Source organism: Haliotis rufescens, unplaced genomic scaffold, assembly GCF_023055435.1.
Source record: "Haliotis rufescens isolate VD_foot unplaced genomic scaffold, xgHalRufe1.0.p SCAF_13, whole genome shotgun sequence".
Taxonomy (NCBI): Eukaryota; Metazoa; Mollusca; class Gastropoda; order Lepetellida; family Haliotidae; genus Haliotis; species Haliotis rufescens.
In genome coordinates this window covers 27,563,159-27,577,496 of record NW_025963813.1, presented here as the reverse complement: position 1 = coordinate 27,577,496, position 14,338 = coordinate 27,563,159, and the positions used below count along the sequence as shown (strand labels likewise).

Genomic DNA, 14,338 nt, shown 5'->3' with positions numbered 1-14,338 from the left:
AAATGAAAATATACATACACTCTTCTAAAAAAGACAGGCACAGGTCGATTTTTAGTAAATTTATTTTGCCTAATAAAGTCGATATATTTAATTTATATCATAGATACCAATATGACATTTTGGAGCTCGATAGTCACATGTTGTCGTTGTGCAAAGGCATTGAAACCTGTTCATTGTCATGTCATATTAGGCCACAAAGTTGCGCGTATATCTTGTGACTGCTCTGTTCTGACGTTGACGTACACGTCGATCGAGTTCATCCCAGAGCTTTTCGATTGGGTTGAGATCTGGAGATCTCGACTGCCAGGGCAAGTCGTTGATGTTGGCATTGTGAAGGTAGTCTACCGTGACACGAGCTGTGTGCGGTGGAGTGTTGTCCTGTTGAAACAGCTACCTCTGGCGGTCACTTATTGGTAAAAGGTGAGCTTGAAGAATTTTATGTTGCGATTCATGTAGCGATTTGCTGTCAAATTTCCCTGAACCACAACCAAGTCAGACCTCGTGGTGTAGGGTATGGTCCCCCACACCATGACACTGCCGCCACCGAAATTGTCGAATTCACTTACACAGTGTGGGGTATAACGCTCATTTCGACGACGATAACACTGCAAACACGAAAACGTCGTTTTTTCATATATGGTCACTGGACGGGAAAACGACGTTTTTGAACGCTTTCAAACCATCGTTTTTTCCGTCCAAATGACGGCGATATTTACATCGGAAGTTACTGAGAGAGAGACAGAGAGAGCGATATCATCAAGCTCCCCCTTCTCTTGATTGACATTGACATTGTCAATCAAGCAACAGCTTTTATCGGTATTTCTACTTCTAAGATTTTCATTGGTCAGTTCTCGCGTGTTAGATTACAGGCCCGAGTTTGACGCTGTACTCGTAGCACTTAGCGGAAGTGCTGAATTCAATTGTTCTGCGTATTATTTAATGCCTTGTCCAAATTGCGAACTGTTTCTTTGGATTTAGTGACACCACTATTTGACAGTGATACATAAACACATTCTCATGATAAGGTCGAAATCGTTCAATGTCGCTTAAATTCATGGCACGTACTTGATCGGGTATTGGAAAACGATTAATACTTTAACAAGTTATATAATCGTCAAATACGCAAACTAATATCAACCTAAATCATTTATGTTTTGTAGACGCTGATCTTGGTGTGTATTTATATGCATATATATTTTTTCGATATTGCTTGGAATTAAGGAAACTATGTTTATTTATAATTTTAAGGTTCGTCTACTTTCTCATTTGCACATGACACTTTAAAACAGTGATATTCTTAATGTTATAATGTAGGCGACAATGTTTTGCTATTGTAAACAAATTAATGTCCAATTCCAAACTGGTGATGCCTTTTTAGACTGATGCTTAGTCTCTAAAAATATACAACTCCATATAACTCCAAATAACTCCATTCAAATTGAAGAGGAGCCCCAGTGAGATTTGAGAATCAGAGATGAACCTGGGGAAAATCTAACTTGCTTCATATAGGGCCTTTGTATTATAGAAAGGGCTGAGCGAAAGGGAAAATGATCTGTTTAGAGACAGACAAGTGTCAATTCTATGGATATCTAGGCTGCCACCCACCGATCCATACGGGATCCGAAAGCTTATTGTATGCTATGTAGTCATATAAAAGTGGACCAGAATTATACATTGTTTTGCGCGCGATTGTGTTCTTACATTTACTTTTAAGTCAGGAAAAAAGAAGAATTGTTAAATTTAACAGTTGAACTTCTTAATGACATTGTAAAATTCCTGGCTGCTCCTCTATCTATGATGTTTAGACGGAGTAAATCTATTGTGTCATATATAATCTCTGTTTACTGATATCTAATATGCAAATATTGTAAAATATTTACGATGTTTTAAACGTGTAATTGGATTTGGTTTTGTTTATTTGTTGTTTAACGCTGCACTCAGCAATATTCAAGCTATATGACGGTGGTCTGTAACTAATCGAGTCAGGACCAGACAATCCAGTGATTGAAATCATGAGCATCGATCCCCACAATTGGGATAGATGACATGCATCAACCAAGTTAGCGAGCCTGACCACCCGATCCCGTTAGTCGCCTCTTACGACAAGCATGAGTTGCTGAAGACCTATTCTACCCCGGATCTTCACGGGTAGGAAGTTCGTGTATCTCACATAACAGATAGACTAGGCATTCCTGCAATTCCAAAGTAACACTGCATGGCTAAAGTACGAAGTTTGACTTCGTATTCTTGAAGATACCACAAACAGACAGTCAAATATATGAAACAATGTGCAATAAAACGCCCAATCATAAAAATCGCTGATACACCTCTTTCCCCGTTTGCAAAATAGTTATCTTTCTTCAGCTTGAAAGAAAAACAGGACCTGTTATTTTATTCAAAACATAACATTGACGCTTAATTGTAGAATTATTGAATCTATATATACTATAGATAATGGTTCCAAGGCTGCAAGAAACTAGGTTGACATGATGACATAGTACAGCTGTATGTCTTATCTCCTTCCCAGTCCACCACGTCTGTGATAGTGAAAAACATTCACCAAAAAAGGCAGCCATGTTGTGGCACCGCTTGACGGTTGTGCTGATTCTAGTAAGTACACACGTCCATTGCAAAAGGAAAAATGTATTATTTCTTGTGGCAGATGACATGAGACCAGATCTGGATGTATATCAAGGAAGAGACTCTCCCTCCCCCGTCAGAGAGAAGGTCCACGCCCCAAACTTGAACTCTCTGGCAGGGAAGAGCCTTCTCCTCCGTCGTGCTTACGTCCAGCAGTCAGTGTGTTCTCCCAGCCGCACCTCCCTCCTCACTGGGCGCCGTCCTGACACCACCCACGTGTACGACCTTCACACCTACTGGAGGAAGGCTGCTGGCAACTTCACAACCTTACCCGAGTACTTCAAAAGACATGGCTACAATACCCTAGGCTTTGGGAAGATCTTCCATCACGGAGACGCATCGGGAGATAATGATCCAGTGTCATGGTCGGAGCCATGCTATGAAACCAGACCAAAGGTGAATAGCTTTGCTGATGATGGGAATTCATGGCGCGCGGTACCAACGTCTCTCTTAAACAGCAATTCCCTCCAAGACACCGTCACTACAGACATGGCAATTCAGAAGTTGAAGTCCATTGCACCGAAAGCTCGATCTGGACAGGAACCCTTCTTTTTAGCAGTTGGTTATCACAAGCCACATCTTCCATTTGTCTTCCCGGAGAAGTTTCTAAGCTACTACCCAGATCAATCCATTCACGTACCTCCCAATCAGTACGCCCCTCTGGACATGCCCTCTCTCGCTTGGATCACGTACCCAGAGCTGCGGTATTACAAAGACATTGCTGCTCTGAATGCAACAGGGGCGCCCAATACAACCCTGCCAGCCAATGTAGTAAAGAACCTGAGACGAGCCTACTACAGCTGCATCTCCTACATTGATTAGGAACTGGGAAGGGTCCTAGCAGAACTGGAACACCAAGGCCTGGCAAATGACACAATCATATCCTTCTTTGGGGACCATGGATGGCAGTTAGGTGAACACGGGTTGTGGACCAAACACACCAACTTCGACATAGCTACCCATGCCCCTATGATGATACATATTCCCGGACTCACCGATCAAGGAATACCGACAGAAGAGCTTGTGGAGTTTGTGGACCTGTTCCCTACACTGGTTGAGGCAGCTGGTCTGCCGTCTCTTCACGTCTGTCCTGAAGATTCCTCCAAGGTGGACGTGTGCGCAAAAGGACAGAGCTTCCTCCCTTTGATCGAGCAGCCCAAAACTGATAATTGGAAGAAGGCTGCCTTTTCCCAATATCCAAGACACTCCCATGGTCGCCACAAGCTGATGGGTTACTCGATGACGACCGGTCGTTATCGCTATACCGAGTGGGTCGGATTTGATGCTACTCATTACAAACCCAAGTGGTCAGTGTCTTCTGGTGCGGAGCTGTACGACCATTATCAGGATCCACAAGAGAACATCAACTTGGTTCATGACCCTGCCCACAAAGACCTGGTGGTCAAGCTCAGCCATCGTCTTCACGCAGGATGGAGGCATGAGTTGACAACTCAACATGTACCGTCTATTATTGGGTAACTTTCGAGTAATAAATAACTGAAACTGGTTTCACAGTTTTTCTATATTAGTAGTAGAAGGACATGCGTGAGTGAGTGAGTGATGCCACTGAAAGAAGTGAGTGAGTGAGTTTGGATTGATGGCGTTTGAACAGTAGTTCAGTTACATCATGATGTGACAGTTTGATGTGGGAGACCCGAAATGATGCAAGTCTTTGTCGTGTAACACTTGATTGATTGAGTGAGTGAGTCAGTTGGGTTTTCCGCGCTTTTAGCAATATTCCAGCCTACCACGGCGGGGTACACCAGAAATGGGGTTGACACATTGTACCTGTGTCAGGAATCGAACCCGGGCCCCGGACGTGACGAGCGAATGCTTTAACCACTAGGCTACCCGTCCGCCCCATAACTTGAGTGAAATCCACGAGCACAGGTATGGTGCTGGCAGTAATAAATGAGGTGTGGTGTTAAACGTCGTGTTCAATAGTGTTACACTAACATAGGGACGTGCATGCACGTGTCTGTTGCTACTTGAACCAGTCTGGACTTATGCAGGTTTTATAGCGCTTGCCCACTGAGACACCATGCCACAGTTTAACATGGATATCCCATTTAGACACATTATAACGTTTTTTGGTATGACGTGGCAGGGACACACAAACACACACACACACACACACACACACACACACACACACACACACACACACACACACACACACACACACACACACAAGCACACACGCTGATTCGAGATTCGAGATTCAGATAGTTTTGTAATAACCATGCTCGAAATTACATTTTCGATGTCAGTGATGTCAAAAATAAGTGATTTCTCAAATGAACAGATTTAATACAATACCGTTCAACCTATGGTGGGTCTGCCATGATCACCCGTCATCTCGGCTCTCCATCCAGCACGTAGTTGCCCCCTCAACCGGCTGCGAAGTCCTTGTTGGGCAGCATTGAGCGCGAGGTTGTGATTCTCCTCAGGATCAGCCAGATGGTCGTACAGCTCCACTCCATGAAGCTGGTCCCACTGAGGCATGTAGTGGGGCTTGCTGAGGAACGTCACCCATTCAGTGTAGCGATACCTGGCCGTGGTGATCGTGTAGCCCATGGCTGACGTGTTGTTATACACTCGTGGGTACTGCGAGAGGGCTGCGGTTTTCCACGAGGGCAGATTTGGGTGCTGCAGCAGAGGAACTAGACTCCTTCCTTCTGTGCAGTCTTGAGTTGAGGACGAGTCTACTTGACACGTAGGCAGTGTGGGAAGACCTGCTGCTTCTACTAGAGTTGGGAACAGGTCTACAAACTCTGTCAGCTTTGTTGTGCTCATCCCATGGTCCGTCATCCCTGGGACACGGATCATAAGAGGCGAGTGGGTGGCGATGTCAAAATTGGTCTGTTTGCACCATTCCCCGTGTTCTCCCAACTGCCAGCCATGATCGCCAAAAAATGACACTATCGTGTTGTCAGCTAGACCCTGATTCTCCAGTTCATCTAGAACCCTCCCGAGTTCAAAGTCCATGAAGCTAACAGCGCTGTAGTAGGCTCTGCGCAGTTGTTTAACCACCTGGTCAGGCAAGGTCGTGTTTGGGTTGCCGGATGCATTCAGTCGGGCTATGTCAGCGTAGCCCCTAAGTTCATTATATGATCTCCAGGCAATATCAGGCATGCCGTCAGGAGCTTGTGGGTTGGGTGGAAGATGGATTGAGTCTTCTGAGTAATAATCCAGAAAGCGAGCTGGGAATTGGAACGGCAAATGGGGCTTGTGGAACCCAACTGCCAGGAAGAAATTCTCGCCATTCTTTGCCTTTTGGGTGATGTCCTTAATGACTTGCACTGCGTGGTCGGCTAGCATCGTGTCCTGCAGGGCATTGTGGCTGTCCAAAAGATTATCCGGTACTGCTTCCCAACTTGACCCGTAATTACTGGGTTAAGAGTCATCATAATATGTCTCAGACCACGAGGCAGGATCATTTCCTCCTGAAGCCTTGCCCGGGTGGAATATTTTACCAGCTCCAATGCTGTGGTAGCCGTGGTTCTTGAAGAACTGGGGAATGGTCGTGAAGTTACCGGCAGCGTCTCTAAAGTAGGTGTTAGAGTCATACACGTGGGTGGTGTCAGGACGGCGCCCAGTCAGCAGGGAGGTACGGCTCGGGGAGCATAGAGCCTGCTGGGTATATGCCCTCTTGAAGACCATGCTTTTACTGGCGAGGCCTGCTAGATTCGGGGCGTGAATTGGTGGATGGACTTGAGATGGACGGTAGCGGCCATTGTACATGGGCAGCTCTGGACGCAGGTCATCGGCGACCAGGAACAAGACGTTCATCCGGGCGCTGACGCAGGAGATGAAGCAGACGACATATATTCCAAGCTCCATGTTTGCGTCTTTTCTGTCGTTGGACGATTTAATTGTGTGACAGGTTTAAGGTTACAGTCAAACAAGACCATCTTATATACCTTGTCACGATATAGGATTGTCTTGTGCCGAACAAAAACGTAGGGCACATGTCTGCATACGTACGAAATGATAACGTCTTCAGTTATAAGGTCAGTTAAGTCAGTTATTAGGTTAGGAGATTATTCAGAATATGTTTGATTCCTCAGATATTATCTTATTTGACTAACTTTGATGAGCTCAAACTAAAATATATTATTGTTTTGCAATGTTAATTGACTGATTGTTTTATATAGTTCGAAAGAGAGCGAGAGGAAAGAGAGCGGGAGAGAGAGAAGGACATATAGAGGGCGGAGAGCGAGAGGAGAGAGAGAAAGAGAGAAGGGAGATAGAGAATTGAAATAGCGCGAGAGAGAGTAAGAGGAGAGAGAGCGAGGGAGAGAAGGGAGTTAGAGAATGAGGAGAGCGAGAGAGAGCGATAGAGAGAGAAGGAGATAGAGCGTGAGTGAGAGAGGGGGAGAGAGAAAGAGAGAGGGGAGATAGAGAGTGGAGAGAGCGAGAGAGAGAGTGTGTGGGCGGAGAGAGAGAAAAGGGAGATAGAGGATGGAGAGCGAAAGAGGGCGAGTGGTGAGAGAGAGAGAGAAAGAGAGAGAAGGGAGATAGATAATTGAAATAGCGAGTGAGAGTGAGAGGAGAGAGAGAGAAGGGAGTTAGGGAATGGGAAGAGCGAGAGAGAGGGCGATAGAGAGAGAGGGGGAGATAGAGTGGAGAAAGAGAGAAGGAGAGGGGGAGATAGAGAGAGAGAACTAACACGACGATGGACCGTTGGGCCTCCCAAGGCCAACATTCACCATTCAATTTGGCATTAACATTAACAACAATAGCCATGTGTATATGTATATGAAAGTGTGATGCAACGTTCAGTGCTCCAGACCACAGGACCAACCATGTCCTCGGGAGGAGAGAAAGTTAGTCTGAACGAGGGATGGAGACAGAGCAGACAAAGGAGAGATGCACGTTCTAGAAACAACGGAGGATAGCGTATGTGCACATGTTGTTTGCACAAAGGATGATTTAGTGAGCTTGGGAAAGACTTTGTTCGATCAAAGCAAACTTCACGAATAAACCTCAAATATTAACCAGTGTATTAATGAAGTAATACAGCCATTAGAATGTTTCGCTTTTAACATATTTAATTTGGAGTCTCTGTATCTGACCTGTTTACTTGGTAGCTTGTATTCGTTAATCTGAAGTTATCTGGTTTATTGATGAATCACTGTATTCACGAACGCACATGGTTGATGAATTAATTGCAATTACTTTAAAAGTACCTTTCTCATATTCAAAACTTACCATTTGAAAGGCACAAAACAAATATTTGACATGCATAATATGAGTCACGGGCCACCTGTTGGTGATGGAGGGAAGGGGAGGAGAGGGGGGGGGGGGGGGGGGGGGCGGGGGCAGGGACATGGCAGTTGATGGAGTGGACTAGCGGGGTGCGGAGGAGGGACTGACTGGGTAGATTAAACATCCACAGAATATACAACGCTTTCCATTCACAATATATCACATAAAATGTAATATATTATTCGTCGTTTTGAATACCACACAAAGGCGTTCATATATAACAGTATAACCCAGTGTTCCATCCTATACAACTCCACCAAACAAACACAACGAACACTGATAAACCCCCTTGTAGCGGCAGCGACTGCGTATCTTCGCGACTGGTTCTGGGTACGCATGACGGAGCGTCAGTCACTTTGAACGCGCGAGAGGTGCAAAAGAAGGGGGTCGGTGACATGTTTACCGCGCAATAAGATATGCTTTTATTTCGAACGATGAAGGAAATGACAGTTTGTAAATCTTATGAGTCATATTCTCCTGGATGTACAAGCTGCTGAAACAGTCACGTCACATATATTCCAGATCGGCTTCACTGGCAAGGTAGGTACTTATTCTATCTTATGTGGCAGGCATATATTTTGAATATTGTAAATAAGTAAATACATAAATGATCTCTGTGTAGTGTATGGAATCCTAATTCATCGCTGTGTGTTTGATGCTGTCCACTACAGTGAGAAACAGATGGTTGATTAAATACCTTTAACATTACAACACTCCATACAGATCAATAGAAAATACGTAAAGATTAATAGTAAATAGGTTCAATTGTACAACACCTCATACAGATCAATAGAAAATACGTTCAATTGTACAAAAACATGTATATATCAATAGTGAATAAGATGGGGGACATCGCCGAAATCATGGCTGATTGTATTGCAAAATACAATCTTGTAATTGCGGGTGTTCTCGGTAGTATATGATGCTACAGTGTGTCATACTGTTGTCCGTAAATATTCTTTTTCACATTTGATGTATGATCAATTTGAATTGTGTCTCTTGTCTTATGCAAAGTATATGTACTTGCATATAGTAATTTGATAAACACCGCTGTGAGTGAGTGAGAATGCTTTTACGTCGCTTTTTAACAATAATCCAGCAATACCACGGCGGGGAACACCAGAAATGGGTTTCACACATTGTACCCATGTGGGGATTTGAACTGGGTCTTCGGCTTGACGAGCGAACGCTTTAACCACTGAGCTATCCCACTGCCCCCGTCGCTGTGGTGTTATCAAAGTTGGTATGTCTACTTGTGTAAACTACACATAAGGAGAGACATCGTAATTAGTGTGGCCACATAGTTAACGTTGATAACGATATGAAGGACGTTACTATGATTATCTTTAACATATGTTAAATCATCTATCATTGTAAGATTTGATGTTTATCTTAAGTATAGTTTTGTCGAAATTATATATGTGTGTGTGTGTCTGACTCATTGTCTGCGAACATAGGTGTCGGATAACTCCATAACTCACATCAGAGCGCACAGTTGTTAATAATTGTTACATAAATATGTATATTCCTTCTTGAGCCTATACTATAATCGGATATCTAGTCTCCCCCAGCGGGAAAGTTACAAGCACTTTAGCATACAATGTAATTCCCGAAGACAGTTTGATCGAAAGGAATTAAAAGAAACATGTTGTTTTAAAATAATATTTACAACGCATTTCATTTCTATTGTCCAAGGAATGTGGTTACGGGTTAATGACGCTCTCAAAAGTCGTATATGTGACTTAAGGTAGAGACATATATCTTATCGATCTGTATTTAGTGAGGGAACCATAACTGTGTACTTGTATAACATTTGTCTGCATAATGTACATGCATCTTTATCAATATAACTGTCATCCCGAAATCTGACGAGCACACATTCGGCTTCAACTCAAAATCTGATGACCGACAAAATAATTCTTTGGACGTTGCAAAGAACAAATAGTGGCTGATAAAACGGACAATTATTTGTCAATCGCTTTCTCGCTCTATCGCTTTTTCAAATGAGTAACCATAGTCATATGAAAGAATCGGGTGTTTTTTAAGTTCTTTTGAATAGTAGGTACTGTAAATCTTGAAATTTACGTTAGAGTTAATTATAACTGCAAAAAAATGAGAGTAGACTTAATTAATTAAACTTTGCATTTATGCCTCAGAAATGACTGCTGATAAGACGGTCTCTCTGCACACTTTGAATAGCGGAAATACCAACTTGAATATAAAACCAATCAACTATTTATTCCCACATTACGGTTTACTGAGAATAATTTGTCATTCAAACACAAGAAATTACATATGGACATCCGGTAGTATTACCATTGCTTGGGTGAGGACTTCCAGTTTGATGACATCTACTCCGCTACGAGAAGAAACATTAACATGACCTAAGTGTTGTTTTTAGGAAAACACTCTTGTTTTGGGGGAAGTACTCTACTCGGTGCTAATAAGCGGTGTTATTTGGTGTTTGTTTTGATACCTAGGCCTGGGGGCGGGGGTCCAAAAAAAACTCCTAAATGAGGCAGTATTAAATCAAATACCTTTTTTACGCAGCAATCCCTGGATTGTTATAAAATCACCTACGTCTGTACTGTTATATTATCTTTAAGTAGATAGTGAGAAAATTTCAACATTCCATCCATATGTATAATTTGAAATGTGACTGGAAACATCTCAGCTCTCTTTTATGATTAAAACCCACCTCAGCCTCCGCCCACTGAGGTCAGGTTCAACAATTCATTAATGTTGTTTTACGTATATACTTTTTATCGTATAGAAACACATAACACATGCGACCCCTATAGTGGCCAAGAGGGGATATTGCTAAATCGCGAGAAAGCGACAGGGAAAGAAAGCGATAGAGCGATAAAGCGAAAAAGCGAAAAAGCGAGAAAGCGATGTCCCCTCTCGGCCACCATAAGCATGGGTTGCTGAAGACCTTTTCTACCCCAAACCTTCACGGGTCGGGGAAACGAGATGAGTTTTTACGAACGTGTAAAGGCAATTGATCATACCGATGAGTTAATACATGTTGCAACTGCAAAATTAATTTTCGAAGACAGCGTTCCAACTTAAGAGAATACAAACTTTTTAATAGTCTTGTCATTTTTAACAAGCAAAGACATACTTTTACTGGACTAACTGAGGCCACTAACCCGTGTCTACGGCGACCAGTGGTCTAACGCTGGGGAAGAACATTACGGTTCATGCCACGGCAAGAATCAATCGGTCGTGGGTTCGAATCCTAGATTCGAAACGATTACGATCCTTGATTCGTGGGCATCAAACGCATGACTGGGGGTTTAACGAAGATGGCGCCTTCCACATGTTTCATTTTTAGTCTTTCTTGTCACGTTCAACAGCTATAACTGAAACATGGCGGTGTTGAACCCAAATCTGTAATAAACTATGTCATGTTGTTCTACACGGGATGTATGTGCGCTACAGCTAAGATATATCGGTCGGCTATAGCTATTAAATGAATGAATTGCATGACGTTTCAAAAGTTTACACACTCCATTAAAACAAATGTATCGGCCAAATCGCTTTCAAATAAAATTAATTTGGCGCCAAGTAGAAACAACTCTTTGAGAGAAAGCATAAAATACACAGTGTAAATATATGAAATACACAAAGCAAATACATCTTGTTGACGTTCTAAACCGAAGATTTTGATACAGGATAGACAGAAACCATTACAGTCTAGAGTATTTTGACATGGTTTACGGAGGAAGTATCTACAAGAGATGTAAGCCGAATTCGACAGATGGAATTCTGATTATTCTGAAACCACACTATTGAAATAAACTGAACACGTCAATTCTTGAAGGAGCTAAGCGGAGCTGTGCTTCCCCGTGCAACGCGCTTTAACACAACCTTTTCATCATCGCTTTACACCCACTTCCAACAATCACATTCCGCAGTGGAAAGTAGTCCGCTGTTTGCTCAGAGTAATCAAATTTCTTTCGGGCGGCACGTAAAGAGACGAGGGCCACTTTATGAGAGAAGCACGCGGATGAGATTGGGGGGAGGGGAAATCAACACACATGCTTTTATGGATGATAGTTTGATCGTGAAAATTGAGGAAAAACATCACCTCAGATCAAGGTACCACGGTGATCATAATTACAATGTTAATGATGTCCCAAAATTAGGAATGCTTTCATGTATAATAAAATAGCTATGCTTTTGACGTCTTGATAGAGTTGATATGACGTTAGGGCAACTTGATAAAATGATTAATTGTACAGCGAATTATGCCTGATGACCCAGGCCACCCAATCTCCAATTTGATGTGATCGCCTCCGTGGTCTAGTGGGTAGACCCTGTGCCCGGAGAACAGAAGGTCAGGAGTTCGATCCCCAGAAGCGTCAAACCAAAAGACGATAAAAGATTATACTTGTTGTTACCCTGCCTGGCGCTCGGCATTAAGGGGCTAAAACAAGGACTTCTCGGATCGGAGTCAATATATTGTGTATGATAGGGGTATCCATGTTAAAATGTGGCATTTCTTAGTGGGCTAGCTCTAAAAAACTGGCATTAGTCCGGACAGGTGCACACACACACACACACACACACGCGCACGCACGTCACTATGTACTAGTACTGTGCAATAACCTTGAACGCGACCTAAAACCCAATTTCACCTCACCTCCAATTTGGTGTCAGCATTTCTAAATGAAAATATACATACACTCTTCTAAAAAAGACAGGCACAGGTCGATTTTTAGTAAATTTATTTTGCCTAATAAAGTCGATATATTTAATTTTATATCATAGATACCAATATGACATTTTGGAGCTCGATAGTCACATGTTGTCGTTGTGCAAAGGCATTGAAACCTGTTCATTGTCATGTCATATTAGGCCACAAAGTTGCGCGTATATCTTGTGACTGCTCTGTTCTGACGTTGACGTACACGTCGATCGAGTTCATCCCAGAGCTGTTCGATTGGGTTGAGATCTGGAGATCTCGACTGCCAGGGCAAGTCGTTGATGTTGGCATTGTGAAGGTAGTCTACCGTGACACGAGCTGTGTGCGGTGGAGTGTTGTCCTGTTGAAACAGCTACCTCTGGCGGTCAATTATTGGTAAAAGGTGAGCTTGAAGAATTTTATGTTGCGATTCATGTAGCGATTTGCTGTCAAATTTCCCTGAAACCACAACCAAGTCAGACCTCGTGGTGTAGGGTATGGTCCCCCACACCATGACACTGCCGCCACCGAAATTGTCGAATTCACTTACACAGTGTGGGGTATAACGCTCATTTCGACGACGATAACACTGCAAACACGAAAACGTCGTTTTTTCGTATATGGTCACTGGACGGGAAAACGACGTTTTTGAACGCTTTCAAACCATCGTTTTTTCCGTCCAAATGACGGCGATATTTACATCGGAAGTTACTGAGAGAGAGACAGAGAGAGCGATATCATCAAGCTCCCCCTTCTCTTGATTGACATTGACATTGTCAATCAAGCAACAGCTTCTATCGGTATTTCTACTTCTAAGATTTTCATTGGTCAGTTCTCGCGTGTTAGATTACAGGCCCGAGTTTGACGCTGTACTCGTAGCACTTAGCGGAAGTGCTGAATTCAATCGTTCTGCGTATTATTTAATGCCTTGTCCAAATTGCGAACTGTTTCTTTGGATTTAGTGACACCACTATTTGACAGTGATACATAAACACATTCTCATGATAAGGTCGAAATCGTTCAATGTCGCTTAAATTCATGGCACGTACTTGATCGGGTATTGGAAAACGATTAATACTTTAACAAGTTATATAATCGTCAAATACACAAACTAATATCAACCTAAATCATTTATGTTTTGTAGACGCTGATCTTGGTGTGTATTTATATGCATATATATTTTTTCGATATTGCTTGGAATTAAGGAAACTATGTTTATTTATAATTTTAAGGTTCGTCTACTTTCTCATTTGCACATGACACTTTAAAACAGTGATATTCTTAATGTTATAATGTAGGCGACAATGTTTTGCTATTGTAAACAAATTAATGTCCAATTCCAAACTGGTGATGCCTTTTTAGACTGATGCTTAGTCTCTAAAAATATACAACTCCATATAACTCCAAATAACTCCATTCAAATTGAAGAGGAGCCCCAGTGAGATTTGAGAATCAGAGATGAACCTGGGGAAAATCTAACTTGCTTCATATAGGGCCTTTGTGTCATAGAAAGGGCTGAGCGAAAGGGAAAATGATCTGTTTAGAGACAGACAAGTGTCAATTCTATGGATATCTAGGCTGCCACCCAAACCGATCCATACGGGATCCGAAAGCTTATTGTATACTATGTAGTCATATGGAAGTGGACCAGAATTATACATTGTTTTGCGCGCGATTGTGTTCTTACATTTACTTTTAAGTCAGGAAAAATGTTTTAAAAGAAGAATTGTTAAATTT

General features: G+C 42.5%; 4 protein-coding genes across 4 annotated transcripts; 2 read left to right on the top strand and 2 right to left on the bottom strand.

The window, feature by feature from the left end:
• The first annotated feature begins 2,574 nt into the window (after positions 1 to 2,574).
• Positions 2,575 to 3,462, top strand: LOC125378801 (iduronate 2-sulfatase-like). Its single transcript, XM_048394771.1, has one exon. It carries the CDS (start codon positions 2,575 to 2,577, stop codon positions 3,460 to 3,462), a length of 888 nt encoding a protein of 295 aa, XP_048250728.1.
• Positions 3,463 to 3,612: 150 nt separating this feature from the next.
• On the top strand, positions 3,613 to 4,119 carry LOC124152534 (iduronate 2-sulfatase-like). Its single transcript, XM_046525497.2, has one exon. It carries the CDS (start codon positions 3,613 to 3,615, stop codon positions 4,117 to 4,119), a length of 507 nt encoding a protein of 168 aa, XP_046381453.2.
• Positions 4,120 to 4,962: 843 nt separating this feature from the next.
• On the bottom strand, positions 4,963 to 5,961 carry LOC125378713 (iduronate 2-sulfatase-like). The gene has a single exon (XM_048394654.1). The coding sequence runs from the start codon at positions 5,959 to 5,961 to the stop codon at positions 4,963 to 4,965; it is 999 nt and encodes a 332-aa protein (XP_048250611.1).
• Positions 5,962 to 6,036: 75 nt separating this feature from the next.
• On the bottom strand, positions 6,037 to 6,514 carry LOC124152537 (iduronate 2-sulfatase-like). The gene has a single exon (XM_046525499.2). It carries the CDS (start codon positions 6,481 to 6,483, stop codon positions 6,037 to 6,039), a length of 447 nt encoding a protein of 148 aa, XP_046381455.2. The 5' UTR covers positions 6,484 to 6,514.
• Between the last annotated feature and the right edge of the window lie 7,824 nt (positions 6,515 to 14,338).